The following is a 16,936-nucleotide window of genomic DNA, read 5'->3' as shown; positions in this document are numbered from 1 at the left end:
AGTGAGAAGACAGACCAACATACTAGAAAACACAAATCATTTCACTTGTCTAATCTTTGGAGATTAGACATTTGGTAAATGTACCACGGATATGGACATATTAACAGTTATCTGTCAGTTACGTGACTTTTCCCTCACTTCACAGTGAAAAATGTAGCGGCTTGCAAGGCACTTTGCAAGTTTCAGCTGACCTGACGTATTGCAATGGAGAACTACCAATATTTTTATTCTCCAACATCAGCAGATATTATTCCCATTTAATGTTTAAAAGTTACCAGATGTGCTGTGTACTGAGAATCATTACTTTTGTTTTTGTTTGGAATGGGCAGTGGTGGAGTGAACTGAACCTATGCAGAAGTTAAGCTGTTCCTGTAGAAGCCATTAATTCGTTATAAATCATCATTTAGAAGTTTAGCCACCGAACACTAAATAATAGATTCACTGACAAGTAAGCGACCTTTCAGATGCATTTAGATGATACCAAGAGACCCCCCTCAAAATTAATTAAAGCTTTCTGAGATATGTGCATTTATAGCAGGTTCATCTACGTGTCCGTGGAAAAGTAGGATATGCTCAAAAGTTTTAGCAGATCTGCTTCGTTATGGTTCATGTAGGTAGTCAGTTTGCCTTAGGATGGTAATCTACTTCTCTGTCAAACTCAACATTTAACAGGCATGTTGTGGGCAAATAAGCAAAAAAAAATTTTCTTGCATCTGATTGAGATAATTTTGCGTAGACATAACTTGAAATTTTGAACTCTGTGAATATATAGCCCATGTCAGAGGGTCGGTCATACTGCAACATCGTGTGTTTTGCGCTTTCCTTTATTTTAAAATGTGTTTGGCTTCTGGTTTGATCACATAGTTTTATGACCTTGCCAAAGTACCATAAATTTCCTCACACTTATTTTCCCTTATCTGAAAGTGGGAACAGATTATTACTGAGGGAGTGGTAGTGAGTGCATATATGTAATTTTTTTCTTTTTTTTTTTTCTTTTTTCTTGGCCCCTTTCCTCCATCTTTGAAGACAGCAACGGAAGTCAAGTTTTCCTCATGTCTTGGCTCTCTGACATCCTTTCTGTCTCTTCCTCTGTGTGTAAGGACTCATGTGATTAGATTGGACCCACCTGAATAATTCATAACAATCTCCCTATCTCCAAACTAGCTGATTAGTGACCATAACCACTGAAATAAATGCTTATTAATTTACCTTCATATGGACTCAAAACTGAAAATCATGCCTAAAATAGTAGTTTATTGTAAATGTTTTGTAGAAGAAAGCCTGGTGAATAGCAATAAAGCAAGTATGTCCTCTTATTAAGGTGTTGTATTTCCAGAAGTTATATTTTTTCTCATATTTCTCCTATTGAACAACATTAATGAATATATTATATGACTATTATGTGCAACATATAAATAAAATAAAAGCTTCCTTATGTTTTATTTGTACACAATTATATTATACTGCTATAATTAATTAAGTGATTAATTGACAAAGACTTCATTTTAGTTTCAGTATCTATAGGGTTAGGTTATAAACTTTGCTAATTTGTAATAGTATTATGCTACTAATTGTTGCTAATATAATTAAAATATCTGTACTGAAGAAATTTTAGACACAACTAATATATATAAATTATGGAACTTTCAAACATTTAACAAGTTATGTTGTTCCCTAATGCAATGGTAACTTATTCCAAAACTGATTAGAATTCTATTTCTCTAACTTTTATAAATTCTTATCTTGAAATTATATTATTTATGAGATAGCTTCTGAACAGCATAATTTTATTGCTGTCAGGCTAGCATAAACAAGTAGAAAAATACATAAGCAACAACAATAAAAACCTTACATTATTGATTTATTATCATAGCTGCTTGTGCCTTTCATACAATTTTTTCACCGTCCAGAACTAATTTGATCTATGGCTTGGATTTGTCCTTGTGGATTTGTGATTAACCAGCAGCTTTTGCCATTTTGTTTTCATTGCAGTTCTTCCTTCTACAGATGAAAATGAACAAAGGTGTAGGTTTTGAGCCTCAAATAACAGTGAAAATCCTCGTTATTTATATTTGCTAGTCAAAAATAAGTATATTTCACTTTTTTCCTTGGTGGTAGATAATTATTTTTCTCCAGAAAAACTGAAAATTTGTATTTGTGATTTGGAAAAACTGAGTTTTGCATATTATCATTGTAATAGCAAAACACTTCTTTATCTATATTGCTTTATAATAATAACTTAGGGATGAGGGATAAAAGACTACAAATCAGGTTCAGTGTATACTTCTCGAGTGATGGGTGCACCAAAATCTCACAAATTACCCCTAAAGAACTTATTCATGTAACCAAATACCACCTACTCCCCAAAAACCTATGGAAATAAAAAAATTTAAAAATCATAAGTTAGATGAATTTATTTTACTGATATTTTTCTAATTTTTTGAAATGGAAGTTTAGCTTATTGACTTTTGGCCTATGTTTTTAATATATGCTATACATTTTCTTCTAAGATGCAAATTTATCTCTATGGAAAGCTTTAGCTACATCTCATAAATTTGAATAATATAGTATTTCATTACATATCAAAATAATTTCTAATTTTTATTTCATTTTTGAACCAGGATATTTAGAACTTTATTTCATAATTTGCCAAGTATGTGACATTTCAAATTAAGCTTTATTATTAATATCTAGTTTAGTTGCTTTATAGACAAAGAATATGTCCTATATGATCTGCATCCATTCACCTATCCATTTTTATTATGTGTGCCTTTCTGTGTATTTGTTACATTTCACCTAAAAGGTTGAAAGGTTAAGGCAGTCTCTCATAATATGTAATACAATTAAATAATTATGTCCTCTAGAAAGAAAGGTTTTATTTATTTATATTATAGTAGTTTGTTAGGGCTGTTTTAATAAAGTACCAAACAAGGTGGCTTAAGCAATAGAAATTTGTTTTTTCACAGTTCTGGAGGCTTGAAGCCCAAGATCAAGCTATCAGTAGGGCTGGTTTCTTCTGAGCCCTCTGCTTGGCTTATTGATAGAATCTTCTCCAAGTGTCTACACATACTTTTCCTTCTGTTTGTGTGTGACCTAATCTTCTCTTCTTATAAAGACAACAGTCATATTGGATTAGGGCACCCTAATTACTTCATTTTAACTGAAGTACCACCTCTTTAAAGACTCCTTTGCCAATACAGTCACATTCTGAGTAATTGGGGGTTAGAGTTTTAACACATGAATTTTGGAAGGACACAATTCACACCATAACACCAATTAAAATTACTTTTTACCCATTAAAGGCAATGTAACTGCCTTTATTTTCATTACAAAGTAATTTCCTCTTGTACATTTCCATACAAATAAAATAGCTTGGTGTTATTATCTTCAGTGCTGAAAAATATATTCTTGAATATATAAACATTTTGATGTACTCAAATTGAGATTGTTTTTCTTTAGAAAGTGCTATTGTCACAATAAAAGTAATACAACAAAAAATAGTAGTTTTCCTTTGCAATAGCAATAGTCAACTAGGAAATGTGATGGAAAAAAATCAAATCCATTCATAACAACATAAACTACCACATAAACTACAAAATACAGATGAATATATCTAAGAAAGAATATGAAAGATAGACAAAATGAAAAGTATGGGGCTTTAAAGAAGGATTTTAAAAACTTGATGAAATTGAGAGATATATGTTTTTGGTTAAAACAAAACTCTATAAGCTATTAACTTACTAAAAATTATTTATTTGGTGCATTATTAACTATACAAATTGGAAATATTATGAAACTTTCTATGAGGATCCCAGTAATAGCTAATCACTAAGTTTTCCTATTTACTATTTGTAACTTTTCAAGTACACATTATTTGTTAGGTCCAAAAATTTCTCAAATATTTACTATTTGTAAGATTCTATGTGAGTCTTCATACTTCTCTATCCTTGATACCCCCAAATGTAAATTGGGGACAATAATTGTGCCAGTATGACAAAGTGTTAGTTAGCTTGAAATTCTGTTAAGCTACATAAACATATAGAACACTGTAAGTAAAGGAAGCTATTCGTGATGTGACTTGATGCAGATTAAAATTTCTGTATCATAAAAATAATCATGAAGAGAAACAATAACAAAACAATTATGTGAAACAAAACAATTATGTCTAAAACATTAAAACTGTATAGCCAATCAGTATGTGACACTGTTAATAAAAATTATATTGTTCAATCTTTAGATATCAGTTATTGTTCTAAGACAGCAATCCTATTTGGTTAGCATTATTGACCTCCGATGAAGACTCTAATTCTCTCTTATTGGATAAGAATTTTTCTCTAATGATGTATAATGCAATGACCATTGTTTTTGTAGCAAGATTTTTCAGTGATTAAAATATTTCATTGTAATGGATTGCTACAACTATAATTATAAAGTCAAAGGCCAGTGATATGACAGTCCCCTGTTGCTTTCAATACAGGTTATACCAATTATACTACCACAGAAATGGATGATAGTAATGTTTATTAATAAAAACGTTCTGATTGTCTAAAAGCCATTTAGAAACAGCATGGTGTGTTGGCTTATTAAAATTTTGTTGATACTAACGTTAGGAAAAATGTCTGTATTTCTTTTGTTATTTCTTTATTTATTGTTGCCTTTATGCACATTCAAGATTGTAAGAAATCACATTAATTGTGGAGTTTTTTTCCAGATTTTAGCACTGAAGTATAAATACCAGTCCTTCACTCAAGTTTCAGTTTTCAGTGGAATGACCTTTTCTCATACTTACTGTGTTTTATGTTACGATTTCGGATCCTGAATATTTTGCTTTCTTATAACTACATGAATTGTTTTTAATCATGGTTTTAAAATTACATTTAAAAATGTTGTGTATTTGACAACTCTGAAAGAATGGAGATGGAAAAGCCTTCTAGAAGGTACTGCAGGTGTTGGGAAGAGCTGACTCTGTGGCATTTATAAGTGATAGATTTTAAACATCATTCAGAAGACATTCAAAAAATTATACATTTACTTCTGTTGTATAATATGTAGATTTGTTCATTTATTCATGAAATGTGTCTTACCCTTTTTTTAGAAAACATATTATTTTGAAATAATTCTACAGAAAAGTTATGTAATTAGCAGAGTTCCCACTTACACTTAACCTCGCTTTTAATGTTACTGTCTTTCAGAACCATAGTACAATTATCAAAAACAGAAAATTAGCATTGTCTCCATAATTTTTTACTACGACTCTTACTTGATTTTTGCCGATTTTCCCACCACTATTTTTTAATAACCTTTTTTACTTTAGAATAGTTTTGGATTTATAGGACAACGCCAAGATTTACAAAGTTCCCATCTATTCCCATTTTGTATCATGAGTAAATACTAACCGTTATCAAATACTATTTCTCAATCTACTGAATGGTCTTTTTATGACATTAATGTGATAAATAACATTGATGTTTGAATATTTAATTAACCTAGCACTCCTTCAATAAACCTTATGTGAACATTTCTTTCTTTTTTTTTTTTTTTTGAAATGGAGTTTCTCTCTTGTTGCCCAGGCTGGAGTGAAATGGCGTGATCTCGGCTCACTGCAACCAACCTCTGCCTCCTGGGTTCAAGCAATTCTCCTGCCTCAGCCTCCTGAGTAGCTGGGATTCCAGGCATGTGCCACCACGCCCAGCTAATTTTTTGTGTTTTTAGTAGAGATGGGGTTTCATTATGTTGGCCCGGCTGGTCTCAAACTCCTGACCTCAGGTGATCCACCCGCCTTGACCTCCCAAAGTGCTGGGATTACAGGCGTGAGCCACTGCACTCAGCTGTAAACATTTCTTGAATAATACTTCAATACATGGTATAATATCCTTTTTATATCATGGTGAATTTGAGTTGGAACTGTTTTACTTAGGGTTTACATGTCTATTTTTGAGATATTAGCTTACAGGATTTTTTCAGTGAAAGTTACATATAATGTCCTTGTGAAGTTTCTCATGAGGTTATACAGGCCTTATAAAACTAGTTGGTAAAATTTTTCTCTATTTTTAAGAATGCATAAGATTGATATTATTTCTGCTTTAAATATTTGATAAATTTGCTTGTGAAGTTATCTGTGGTTGAAGTTTTTAATGTAGCAGGTTTTAATTACAAATTTAATTTTTAAATCAGATACAACACTATTAAGATTTTCTACTTTTTCTTGTGTTGGTTTTGGTCAGTTATATTTCCAAGGAATTTGTCTATTTATTTTAAGTTATCAAATGTATTGATGTAAAGTTGTTTGTGATACCTTTGTATTATTTTTATAATATTTTCAAGATCTGTAGTGATACTTCTTTTCATTACCATAATTGGAAATGTGTATTTTTTACCTTTTTCTTCCCATCAGTATTGCTAGAGATTTTTCCACATTTTTAGAGTTTTTCAGAGAATAAAATCTTGAATTTCTCCATTGTATGTCTGGCATATTTGCCATTAATTTATTCTATTACTGTTCTTTTGTTCTTTCTTCTACTTCTTGAGATTGATTTACCATATTTGTTTTTGAGATGTAAGCTTACATTAATGAGTCTTTTTTTATTAAATTCAAAATATGAGTATTCTCTGGTTTTCATTTGGATAACTTTTGTCATGTGTTTAGAGTTTTGTTGCTAAATTTTCAAATATTTTAATGTTTTACAAAATCTGACATTAGGCATTTACAAACATTATTCTGTCTAAGGAATCCATGCCACAAAAAAGGTTAAGGATACCTGTAAATAAATGTAGCCATAGGAGGTACTCAAATTCAAGTAATTTTGCTTTTTATTCCAGCATAGTAGATTATTTCTGACCATGGTCAGCATTTTATGTTCATAAAATCTGCGAGGGCATAAGTATTTTGTACTAAGTTTCTTATTCACATTGTTTTTACAAATCTGTTTTTCTTCTTTGCTTGAAATCGAATGCAAACTAATATGTTCTTTATTGCTTTTTTTTTGTTATGGCATTATTTATTAAATTAAACCTCGATGTCCAACACTAAGAAAATTATGATTTTCATCATAATACATTTTACCCCATGGAATCGTTTACAACCAATAGCAGGGTTAATTATGAAGGGATGTAGCAACTGAGGAAATAGTTACAGCAATGTTAAATAGATAAAACTAGCAAAAGGCACATCTTACATGGTGGCAGGCAAGAGACAGTGAGAGCCAACTGAAAGGGGAGACCCCTTATAAAACCATCAGGTCTTGTGGACCTTATTCACTACCATGAGAACAGTATGGGGGAAACTGCCCTCCTTATTGCTTTTTAAGTTTGCTTAGAAATGAAGTTATACAAAAGGAATGTAGAAAATATAACAATTCCATCTAAAGGCTAGTGTGATAGGGTGGGCAATTTAGATTTCATTCTGTCTTGTACTAGTTTTCTGATATTAAGTTACTTAATAAAAAGTTTCCGGCCGGGCGCGGTGGCTCACGCCTGTAATCCCAGCACTTTGGGAGGCCGAGGCGGGCGGATCATGAGGTCAGGAGATCAAGACCATCCTGGCTAATACGGTGAAACCCCGTCTCTACTAAAAATACAAAAAATTAGCCGGGCGACGTGGCGGGCGCCTGTAGTCCCAGCTACGCGGGAGGCTGAGGCAGGAGAATGGCGTGAACCCCGGGAGGCGGAGCCTGCAGTGAGCCGAGATCGCGCCACTGCACTCCAGCCTGGGTGAAAGAGCGAGACTTCTTCTCAAAAAAAAAAAAAAAGTTTCCTTGAGTTTTTTCATATATGAAATAGGGAGAGTTAATAGAGATACAACTGTCTCCAAGATGTTAAAACAATTTCTGTTACATTTTAAATATGCCATTTTTCTTGCACATCATCTACCCCTAAAGATGTCACTTCAGGGCAGACCTTTTTTACTTTCAGTCTTCAGCATCTTTATATTGTGGTTCCTAGATATCCAGACGGGTTTGGATCTTTATGTAAGCAGCATACTTATTACGTACTTTTTATTATTGATATTTGATCCATCCTTCTTGCAGTCTTCATTTTGAATAAGCTACAGAACTTGATACCGGTATCAACTAGAGTTAACCATTACATATCTAGATAAATAATAATGATAATGATAGTATCAATTGTCATACATATTATTTCTTATAGACAAGGTTCTAGCTAAAATACTTTAGACTTGGTATTTTATTTTTCAAAACAACACTGTATTATGTACTTATGCTCTGATATCCTCCAGCCTAATTGTTACTCATGTTTGGTAATTTAGTGAATATCAAATAGATACATAATATTAGATTTTATATAACTGGTGCTATGAGTAATATTTTCATAGTGCCATTTTCATTAAAAGTGTGTCCTAATGTTATCCCTAATGCTATCCCTCCCCTAGACCCCTAACCCCCGACAGGCCCTGATGTGTGATGTTCCCCTCTCTGTGTCCATGTGTTCTCACTGTTCAACTCCCACTATTAGTTAGAACTTGCGGTGTTTGGTTTTCTGGATAGCATTAGGAGAAATACCTAATGTAGACGACGGACTGATGGGTGCAGCAAACCACCATGGCACGTGTATACCTATGTAACAAACCTGCACGTCCTGCACATGTACCCCAGAACTTAAAGTATAATAAAAATGAATAAAATAAAACAAAAGTGTCGTGTCATATAATAGAGCAAAGTCCTTTGTTTTCGGTTTAATTTAATATTTAGGACAAAAGCAAATTTACAAATTTGACACCTAAGACATTTGTACTGTAGAAAGAACGTAAGATATATGTGAGAGGATTTTGACTGAAATACACTCTTGGAAACTATATAATCTTGGAAAAATTGAACTAATCTGTAAATTCCTATATTCTTCCAAGAAAAATATGTAAAACAGGATAACTTCACAATTCATTAGAAATAAATTAAAAATGAATTTAAAAAGTATTTTTAAATGTCAAAGTATTATATATATATTTTTTCACGGCAATATGGATTTTTCAAAGTGGAACAGGACATATATGAGTAGATAAAATATTATAAATCAAGAATATAAGTCAAGACATTTGAATTCAACAGAATGCCCTTTCCATCCTTGTTTTGTGTTTTGGGAAGGTGGGGTGGCTTTTTTCAAGATGAGCAACTAAGGAAAGCTGCTGGTTTTCTATTTGTGAGCAGTAGGGCAGTAAAATAAGTGAGGTAAATATTTTTGGGAAGAAAGTTTAGTATTGCAAAGGCTGGCTCAAGCTGTTCCCTTATCAGAAATAGTGCTTCTAGAGTATCAACAGGAGGAATAGGAGCATAAAATACAATTTTTACTCAACTAAATTAATTCTGTGCCCTTTTCCCCCTCTATAAATTTCTCTCCATATCTTCCCATTCTATATATATGCATATTTTGTTTTTTTTTTCTCCACATGAGATCTTATTATGTAGTAAGGATTAGAAAAAAGGATGTCAATATAATACTTCACTTTATTTTGTAAATCTGTTTTCAATCTCTGATTTTTACTGTGTCTTAAACTGTTCAGGCTGCTATAACAAAATAGGCTGTGTAATTTATAAATAATAGATATTTATTTCTCACAGTTCTAGAGGCTGGGAAATCCAAGATCAAAACACCAGCAGATTTGATATCTGGCAAGGACTCCCTCTCTACTTCAGCGATGGTGCATTGTTGCTATGTCCTCACATGGTGGAAAGGAGCAAGGGAGCTCCCTGGAACCTCTTTTATAAGGGCACTAATCCCATTCATGAGGGTGGAGCCCTCATGGCCTAATCACTTCTCAAAGACCCCACCTCTTAATACAATCAAATTGAATATTATGTTTTAATATATGAATTTTGGGAGGACATGAATATTCATATCATAGCAGATGGCACTTAAAAAATTATATGCTTAGTATTTGAGAAGTACTCAGCATTTCAGATTTATTGAACATAATTTCTACTAGATAAGGTTCCTTTATTTCAGGCATTTACAAATTTCTTAACAATAGAGAATGTCTTGATACTTGTTTCCTATGTTTAAGCTGAGTGCATTTGCAGGGCTTTTGGTGGGGAATCTCAGAATTTCAGGGTAAGGATTGTTTTTCTTATGGCTAGTATGGCACTTGGTCAGTAGCATTGTTTAGAATTTATACTTGGTGTTGATTTCTAGAGAAGTGGTACATTAAATGCAACTGAATAAAAATTAAAGACAAACGTAACAACATAGTACAGTTGTTCCTCGGTATCTATAAGGGATTGGTATGAGGACCTCCCTCAGGTACCAAATATGTGGGTGCTGAAGTTTCTTATAAGAAATTACATAGTATTTGGATATAACCTGTGCACATCCTCCTGTGTACTTTAAATTCATCTCTAGACCACTTACAATACGTAACACAATGTAAATGCCATATAAATAGCTGTTATACTATATCGTTTAGAAAACAATGACTAGAAAAAATGTCCTTACATGTTCAGTAGAGACATGACTATCCATTTTGTTTCTGAGTATTTTCAATCCCTAGTTGGCTGAATCCACAGATGGGAAACCCCATGGATCCCCAATAAAATACACTTGTGTTCTAATACTGGCTGTCTCTAGAGAAATTGCAGTCTCGCAAATCAGGTGACATGTCTTAAGGGAGAAAGCTTCTTTTGTTGACTTGAAAAAATTGTGACTTGAATCAAATGCTGATCTCCATATTGGATTAAACATTAAACTGAATATGAAAGAGGACAGTTGAACCAGTCGAGAACCCACTTTTAAGGAAAAGGAGGTTCTAAAGTGTTTGTCTTGACAGCTCTTTTTTAAGCTTTTTCTTCAGGGCATTATGTTTAGTTATTTCAAGTTTGCTTCTCAGGCTGTTGATTGGAGTCTTGGATTTGCCCTAGAGGCCTCTAAAAACAGAAAAACAAGTTTCATAAGCAAAGAAAGAAAATGGTTGGTGGAAATTCTCTGTTTATGCTGACTCAGGAACAGATGGTACTTCTAATCCTTCTATTAAATGCCCATTTATAATGTTCATATCTGTAGCCAACACAGAGCAAGTCTATGGCTGTGAAAGCGCAGGATTGTGTAGAATTGAAAGTGGACACTGCAACAACTGCTAGTGCGGGGACACTGAATTTTGTTCTTATTATTTTTGTGTGTGTAGTTGAACTAATACTTCGATCTTGTGTTTGGACTGAGAAGGTCTCTCTAATGCACCAGAAGGATTTTTTGATATTGATAATGGTTTTAGAAGTCTTCTTTTTCCAACTTTTTTTTTTTTTTTGCAATATACCTAAAGGACTTTCATATTGGTTTTAAATTCAACTTAATTTCAGTTGTAAAATATATTTCAAACATATAGGTAAGAGTAAATCTTTGTGTATATAGCATCCAGACGTAATAGTTGTTTATATTTTGAAATATTTGTTTTGTATTGCTTGAAATATTTGTTTTTTTCTTTTAAAAATATCTATCTATAGGTATATACAGATAGATATAGATACATGTCTGTATACATAATCACTAAGACCAAAGCACCTTTTTCTTTCCACTTCTTACTTCTCCCAAGGAAATTCAAATCCATGTATTGAATTTTACTTTAATCATATTTATATAAGCCCATGAAAACGAATATTGATTTTTCTACTTTTAAAATGTAGGTAAATTGTGTCATTTGCAATTTGTTTCTTTAACTTCATTGTATTTTTCAAAAAATAAAATTTTGTTCATGTATTTGAACTGCTGGATAGTCTTGAATGTTATGAAAGAGTGTTCAATGATCAGTATTTTATTAATAGATCATTTGTTTCTAATTTTACATATTAACCAGCGTCGCTGAAATCCGTATATTTTAGATGTTTCTTTAGCTAAGACAAGATTTTACGAGTCTACAGAACTATTTAAAGAAGTACTGAGTGGTAGGGAATATACATCAACAGATTTTCTAAATACTGTAACACACTGCCAAATTGCTCTGCTAAGTGATTACTCCAGTTATACTCTTACCAGCTATTCATGAACTCTGTAACTAATGCATCCTAACCAGCACCTGATGTTATTAAATCTTTAAAATTTTGGGCCAGCTGGATTACTGTGAAATGTTACACTGTCATTGTTTTAATTTACATTTTTCTGATCCTAGTAAAGTTTAACCTTTTTTCATATAATTATTACTCATTTGATTATCTTCTGAATTATCTATTATTTACTGACTTGTAGGAGATAGTCATTATTTTTCTGATATAACCTTTTATGAGATATGTGTGTTATGACTGTTTTCTCTAAGTTTTGGGCTTTAAATATTTATGTAGGAGTTTTTGTTGTATGGTACCCTTCAGTTTATTATTAAATGTATTGGTCTCTTCCTTTAAAATTAGTTGTTTTATTTTAAGAGATCTTAATTACTTTGAGCGAATTCAATTTTTCCAAATGTTGTGAAGTTTTGCTTTTCACTTCTCTCTCTCTCTCTCTCAACAGAATCTTTTTCTCTCTTTCTCTCTCTCTGTCTCTCTTTCTTGATAGAATCTCATTCTGCCACCCAGCCTGGATTGTGGTGGTCTAATCGTGGTCTGGTGTAGCCTCAACCTCCTGGGCTGAACTGATCCTCTCACTTCAGCCTCCCAAGTAGCTAGGATTCACAGGCTCATGCCAACACCCTGGCTATTTTTAAAATTTTATTTTATTTTATTTATTTATTTTTTTTGAGACGGAGTCTCGCTCTGTCGCCCAGGCTGGAGTGCAGTGGCGCAATCTCTGCTCACTGCAAGCTCCGCCTCCCAGGTTCATGGCATTCTCCTGCCTCAGCCTCCCGAGTAGCTGGGACTGCAGGCGCCCACCACCACGCCCGGCTAATTTTTTCTATTTTGTAGTAGAGACAGGGTTTCACCATGTTAGCCAGGATGGTCTCGATCTCCTGACCTCATGATCCGCCAGCCTTGGCCTCCCAAAGTGCTGGGATTACAGGCATGAGCCACCGCACCCAGCCCCCTTAAACTTTTTAAAAATTTTTTCTTTTTTTTTTTTTTTTTTTGTAGTGACAGGATCTCACTATGTTGCCCAGCCTAGCTTTTTACTTTTTGGTCTGTAATCCTTTAGAATTCATTTATCAGTATTATATGAGGTAATGATTTAACTTCATCTTTTTTTGTTTTAATATGGATAGTTGACTTTAACAGAAGTAGAGCATATTTTCTCCATCAAACTGTAGTGCCATGTCTACCTTCACAAGTTTGTTTATATTGCCATTTGTTTTTAGGTTTTAACTTCCTCAGAGATACGTATATCTATGCCTATATCAATCCGTACTAATTTAATTGTTGCAATTGTAAAATAAGTCATGATATCTTGTGAGCATATGCCCCTGTTGTTATTTTTGTCGTTTGATCTCTTGTGTAATTTTAGGATCAGCTCTATCAAGCTCTAGAAAAAGGCTTACCGTGATGCTGATTAGAATTTAATTGCACTTTTAGATTTATTTAGGAGAACTATCAACTTCATAATTTTGGGTCTCTACATCCTAATGTGTTTTTTAATTACATCTTATTTTATTATGCTTTCTAGGACACACATACATGTTGAATAAAATAGATAGGATTTTTTGACTTTATTCCATTTTGTACTTTGAAGGGAATAATTTAATTTTTACCATTAAATGTGAATCCCTTTTTTAACTTCTGGAAATGGCTATATCAGAGCCTATGAGAATTATGTAAAATGTAATTAGTTAGGGTACTTGCTTTTTAAAATTTACCTTTTGTAGTAAGCAGAAAAATGACTCCTTAAAGATGTCCAAGTCATAATCCTCAGAACTTGTGAATATATTACTTTACATGGCAGAAGAGACTTTGCAGATGTGGTTATGTTAAGTATCATGAGGTTATGTTAAGTATCATACCTAGATTATCCAGGTGTACCCAGTGACATCACAGAGTCCTTATAAAAAGAAAAAAGTCTGAGAAGAGGATATAATGATGGAAGTAGAGAATAGATTGATGCGGCCAGTAGTCAAGGAATGTGGGTAACCTCTAGAGGCTGGAATAGACAAGGAATGAACTCTCCCTTGGAGCCTCCAGCAGGAACACAGCCCTCTCAGTGCCTTGGTGTTATGCTTCTGATCTCCAGATAGTAAGGTAATTAATGTGTGTTGATTTAAGCCATTAAGTTTGTGGCAATTTTTTTTACAGCAATAATAGGAAACAAATATACCTTGTAATGAAATTGCTTTGCAAGGCTCTGATGGGATTCAATGTAATAATAAAAAAAGTGCCTTTAATATTATGTGTCAAATAACAAATGTTGTCATAGTGTGAAGAGTTTGTTGGTTTAGTGACATTAATCTAGAAGTAGAGGCATTTAGAGGAGGTTCAGTCTCACCAGTTACACGTTCATGATTTATACACAGGCCCCTGGAGAGTGGGCCAGGATTTAAGGCTGGCTGAATATAAAGGAGGTAGCCAGTTGTAATAAGGAGGTTCTAGACTAGATTTTTTAAGATCTGATAGTCATTTCTTTACAGAAGTTTTCCCTGCAAAGCCAATTCCCCTCTTGGGAACTTGGTTTCCTTTTTTTAAAATAGGGTTTATAATATCTTCTATCCCAAGGAGTTGTTGGGAGAAATAAAATCTTACAACTAATTCTCTAATTATATACAAAATAATATGGTAAGAGGAACTCCACTCCCTGGGGCCCACACGAAGGAAGCAGAACTGGAAAGAGGAAAACAAATTGGTAATGACAATGGATGTGAGGCTCTTTTAACTGTTGCCATTACATTGCATTGGCTATTGACTTAAAAATGTAAATAGCCTCAGGTGATTAGAGGGCTGGGAAGCTTTAAGCTACTTGGGCTAGAGAAATAAAAAGCGGGTGGGGAGGGGTGGATACAATGCCTCCTAAGTGGTCTCATGGAAAGTGCAGAGAAAATTTCATTTTACCAGGAATTGTCTTCTCAGATTAGAAATTTAATTTCTTCAAGCCTCAGTTTCTTCATCTGTAACGTGACAATTGCAATGGTTGTGATGATAAAGGGAAATAATATAATGACAATACCCATTCCATTATATCTGTAACTTTGGACTTCACATTTCTGACAGTCAATTTTGTGAGAATTTTTAAAAGCATAAATATCTTAGAGTGCACCTTTTAAATTTGTTTTATATGCTGCTAACAGAATTAATCTAGTGTCTTGTCTGTGTCTACCTAATAAGGGTTAGAAACTAATGTGCTGTCAAGAAGAAATAAAGGGCCTCTTTTTCTTCCCCATTGGATTTTCTCTAGGTGGGACTATAGTTTTTATCCTTTTAAGGTGTTTCTGCACAGGCCTAGGCTGCTTGGAATACTAGTATTTCTTACTAAGATGAATGCTTATTCTTTTCAGCTGCTTCTTTTTTTTTTTTTTTTTCCTGTATTACTTTCGGTGGCCTGGAGGATGTGAGATAGTGCTGATCCATGTCACCATCGGCCATCTATTCCGGGGACACAGAATGTGATAGGCTTTCTTTATGAGAGAAAGATTTGGAAGTAGGTACTCACTTCAGGGTCTTCCCAGCAGCTGTTAGAACACCAAGGAGCTAGAATGCAGAAGAAGAATCACTTGCAGAGTAGAGGAAAGCTAGGTTTTCCCCTTTCTACTGAAGGGAAGTATGATATGGTGGGAACTCGTGTAGTGAGAGATGCTGAGAATCAAACCCCGGCTCTACCTTCTAGCTTCCAGCTTCTAGCTTCTAGCTGCTAGCTGCTAGAGCTGGGCAAGTGACTTTTCTTTGTATAGACTTAGTTTTCTTTTTCTTAAAATGAAGATATTTGAGAGGTTAGATAGAAACAAGTGAAAAGATTTAGCTTTGAATGTAGCATATACAAACTAGGTGTTTAACAAATACTACATCCCTTCTCTTTCTCTCTGTTGTTCAAGTGCTAATATGAGGAATGATTTTTAAAGAGTCTATGCTGCATATCATAGATATGGTCTGATGGTCTATAAATCAGGATGTTGCTGATTACCTGTATCACATCTGAAATATACAGAATTGTCATTCAAACTGAGATAGTCTCTCTGTTCTCAAGTGTGATATCAATGTTAGTTGTCAGCTTACTACATCATTGAATTTCTTAAGCACGAAAAGTGCTAGCACTATCTCCGTTATATTTTGGGCTAAAATAAAGACAGTTAAGAGTAATTAAAGTGTTTATTTAAAAGGAGAGTTAAGGGGTGAAAATATCTCTGATTATATTTTTAGAATGCCCTCCTCTCTTTTACCCTTTGGTTGTTTTGGTTTGATCAGATTAGGCTTGATCAGCCTTCAGAATCTCGTGGCTTCTTAGTCGCCAACACAACAATGGTATGGCCACTTAATGACTGTGTGGACTTTTGTATAGACAACTTGCCTTCCATCCTGTATCATATTTCACAGAAGAAAATGTTGAATACTACATACAGCCTGGCATTGGCATGAATAATTAAAATAATAGCCATTAATCTTCCTTCTACTCCAAGGAATATTCAGGCAGACTCACTTTTTTTATTACATTTTCTTCTAACTTTCTTGAGTGAATATTGAGAATTACTGCAATTTTCTACAGCCGGTAGTGTCCAATCTTTTGGCTTCCCTGGGCCACATTGGAAGAATAATTGTTTTGGGCCACGTGTAAAATGCACTAGCACTAACAATAGCTGATAATCTAATTTTAAAAAGATCTGGGCATAAATCTCATAATGTTTTAAGAAAGTGTATAAATTTGTGTTGGACCTCATTCAAAGCCATCATGGGCTGCATGCAGCTGAAGGGCCATGGGTTGGACAAGCTTGTTATCCTCCATCAACACTAGCCCTCTCTTGGATCCTTGGATGCACCATGCTTTTTGCATTTCAGAGCGTTTTGCACATGTTGTTTGCTCTAGTGAAAATGGCACTGATGCTCTCCACCCCCCAAACATATACCCACGTACACACTTTTGCCTATTTAAAAACTTTTAC

At 33.8% G+C, this 16,936-nt stretch overlaps 1 protein-coding gene across 4 annotated transcripts in view; it reads left to right on the top strand.

Annotated features, from left to right (window-relative positions):
• The window catches only part of KCNJ3 (potassium inwardly rectifying channel subfamily J member 3), a 168,019-nt gene that overhangs the window by 50,804 nt on the left and 100,279 nt on the right, over positions 1-16,936 (top strand). Inside the window, exon 3 of one of the 4 annotated variants that reach the window (XM_063609490.1) lies at positions 1,031-10,188. The exons of the other annotated variants lie outside the window; for them this stretch is intronic. Within the exon in view, the coding sequence (XP_063465560.1) occupies positions 1,031-1,134 (104 nt within the window). The 3' untranslated portion in view covers positions 1,135-10,188. Of the gene's footprint in view, positions 1-1,030; positions 10,189-16,936 lie in introns of those variants that run through there. 4 annotated transcript variants of the gene reach the window in all.

Source organism: Symphalangus syndactylus, chromosome 9, assembly GCF_028878055.3.
Source record: "Symphalangus syndactylus isolate Jambi chromosome 9, NHGRI_mSymSyn1-v2.1_pri, whole genome shotgun sequence".
Taxonomy (NCBI): Eukaryota; Metazoa; Chordata; class Mammalia; order Primates; family Hylobatidae; genus Symphalangus; species Symphalangus syndactylus.
This window is presented reverse-complemented; position numbering and strand designations above follow the sequence as displayed.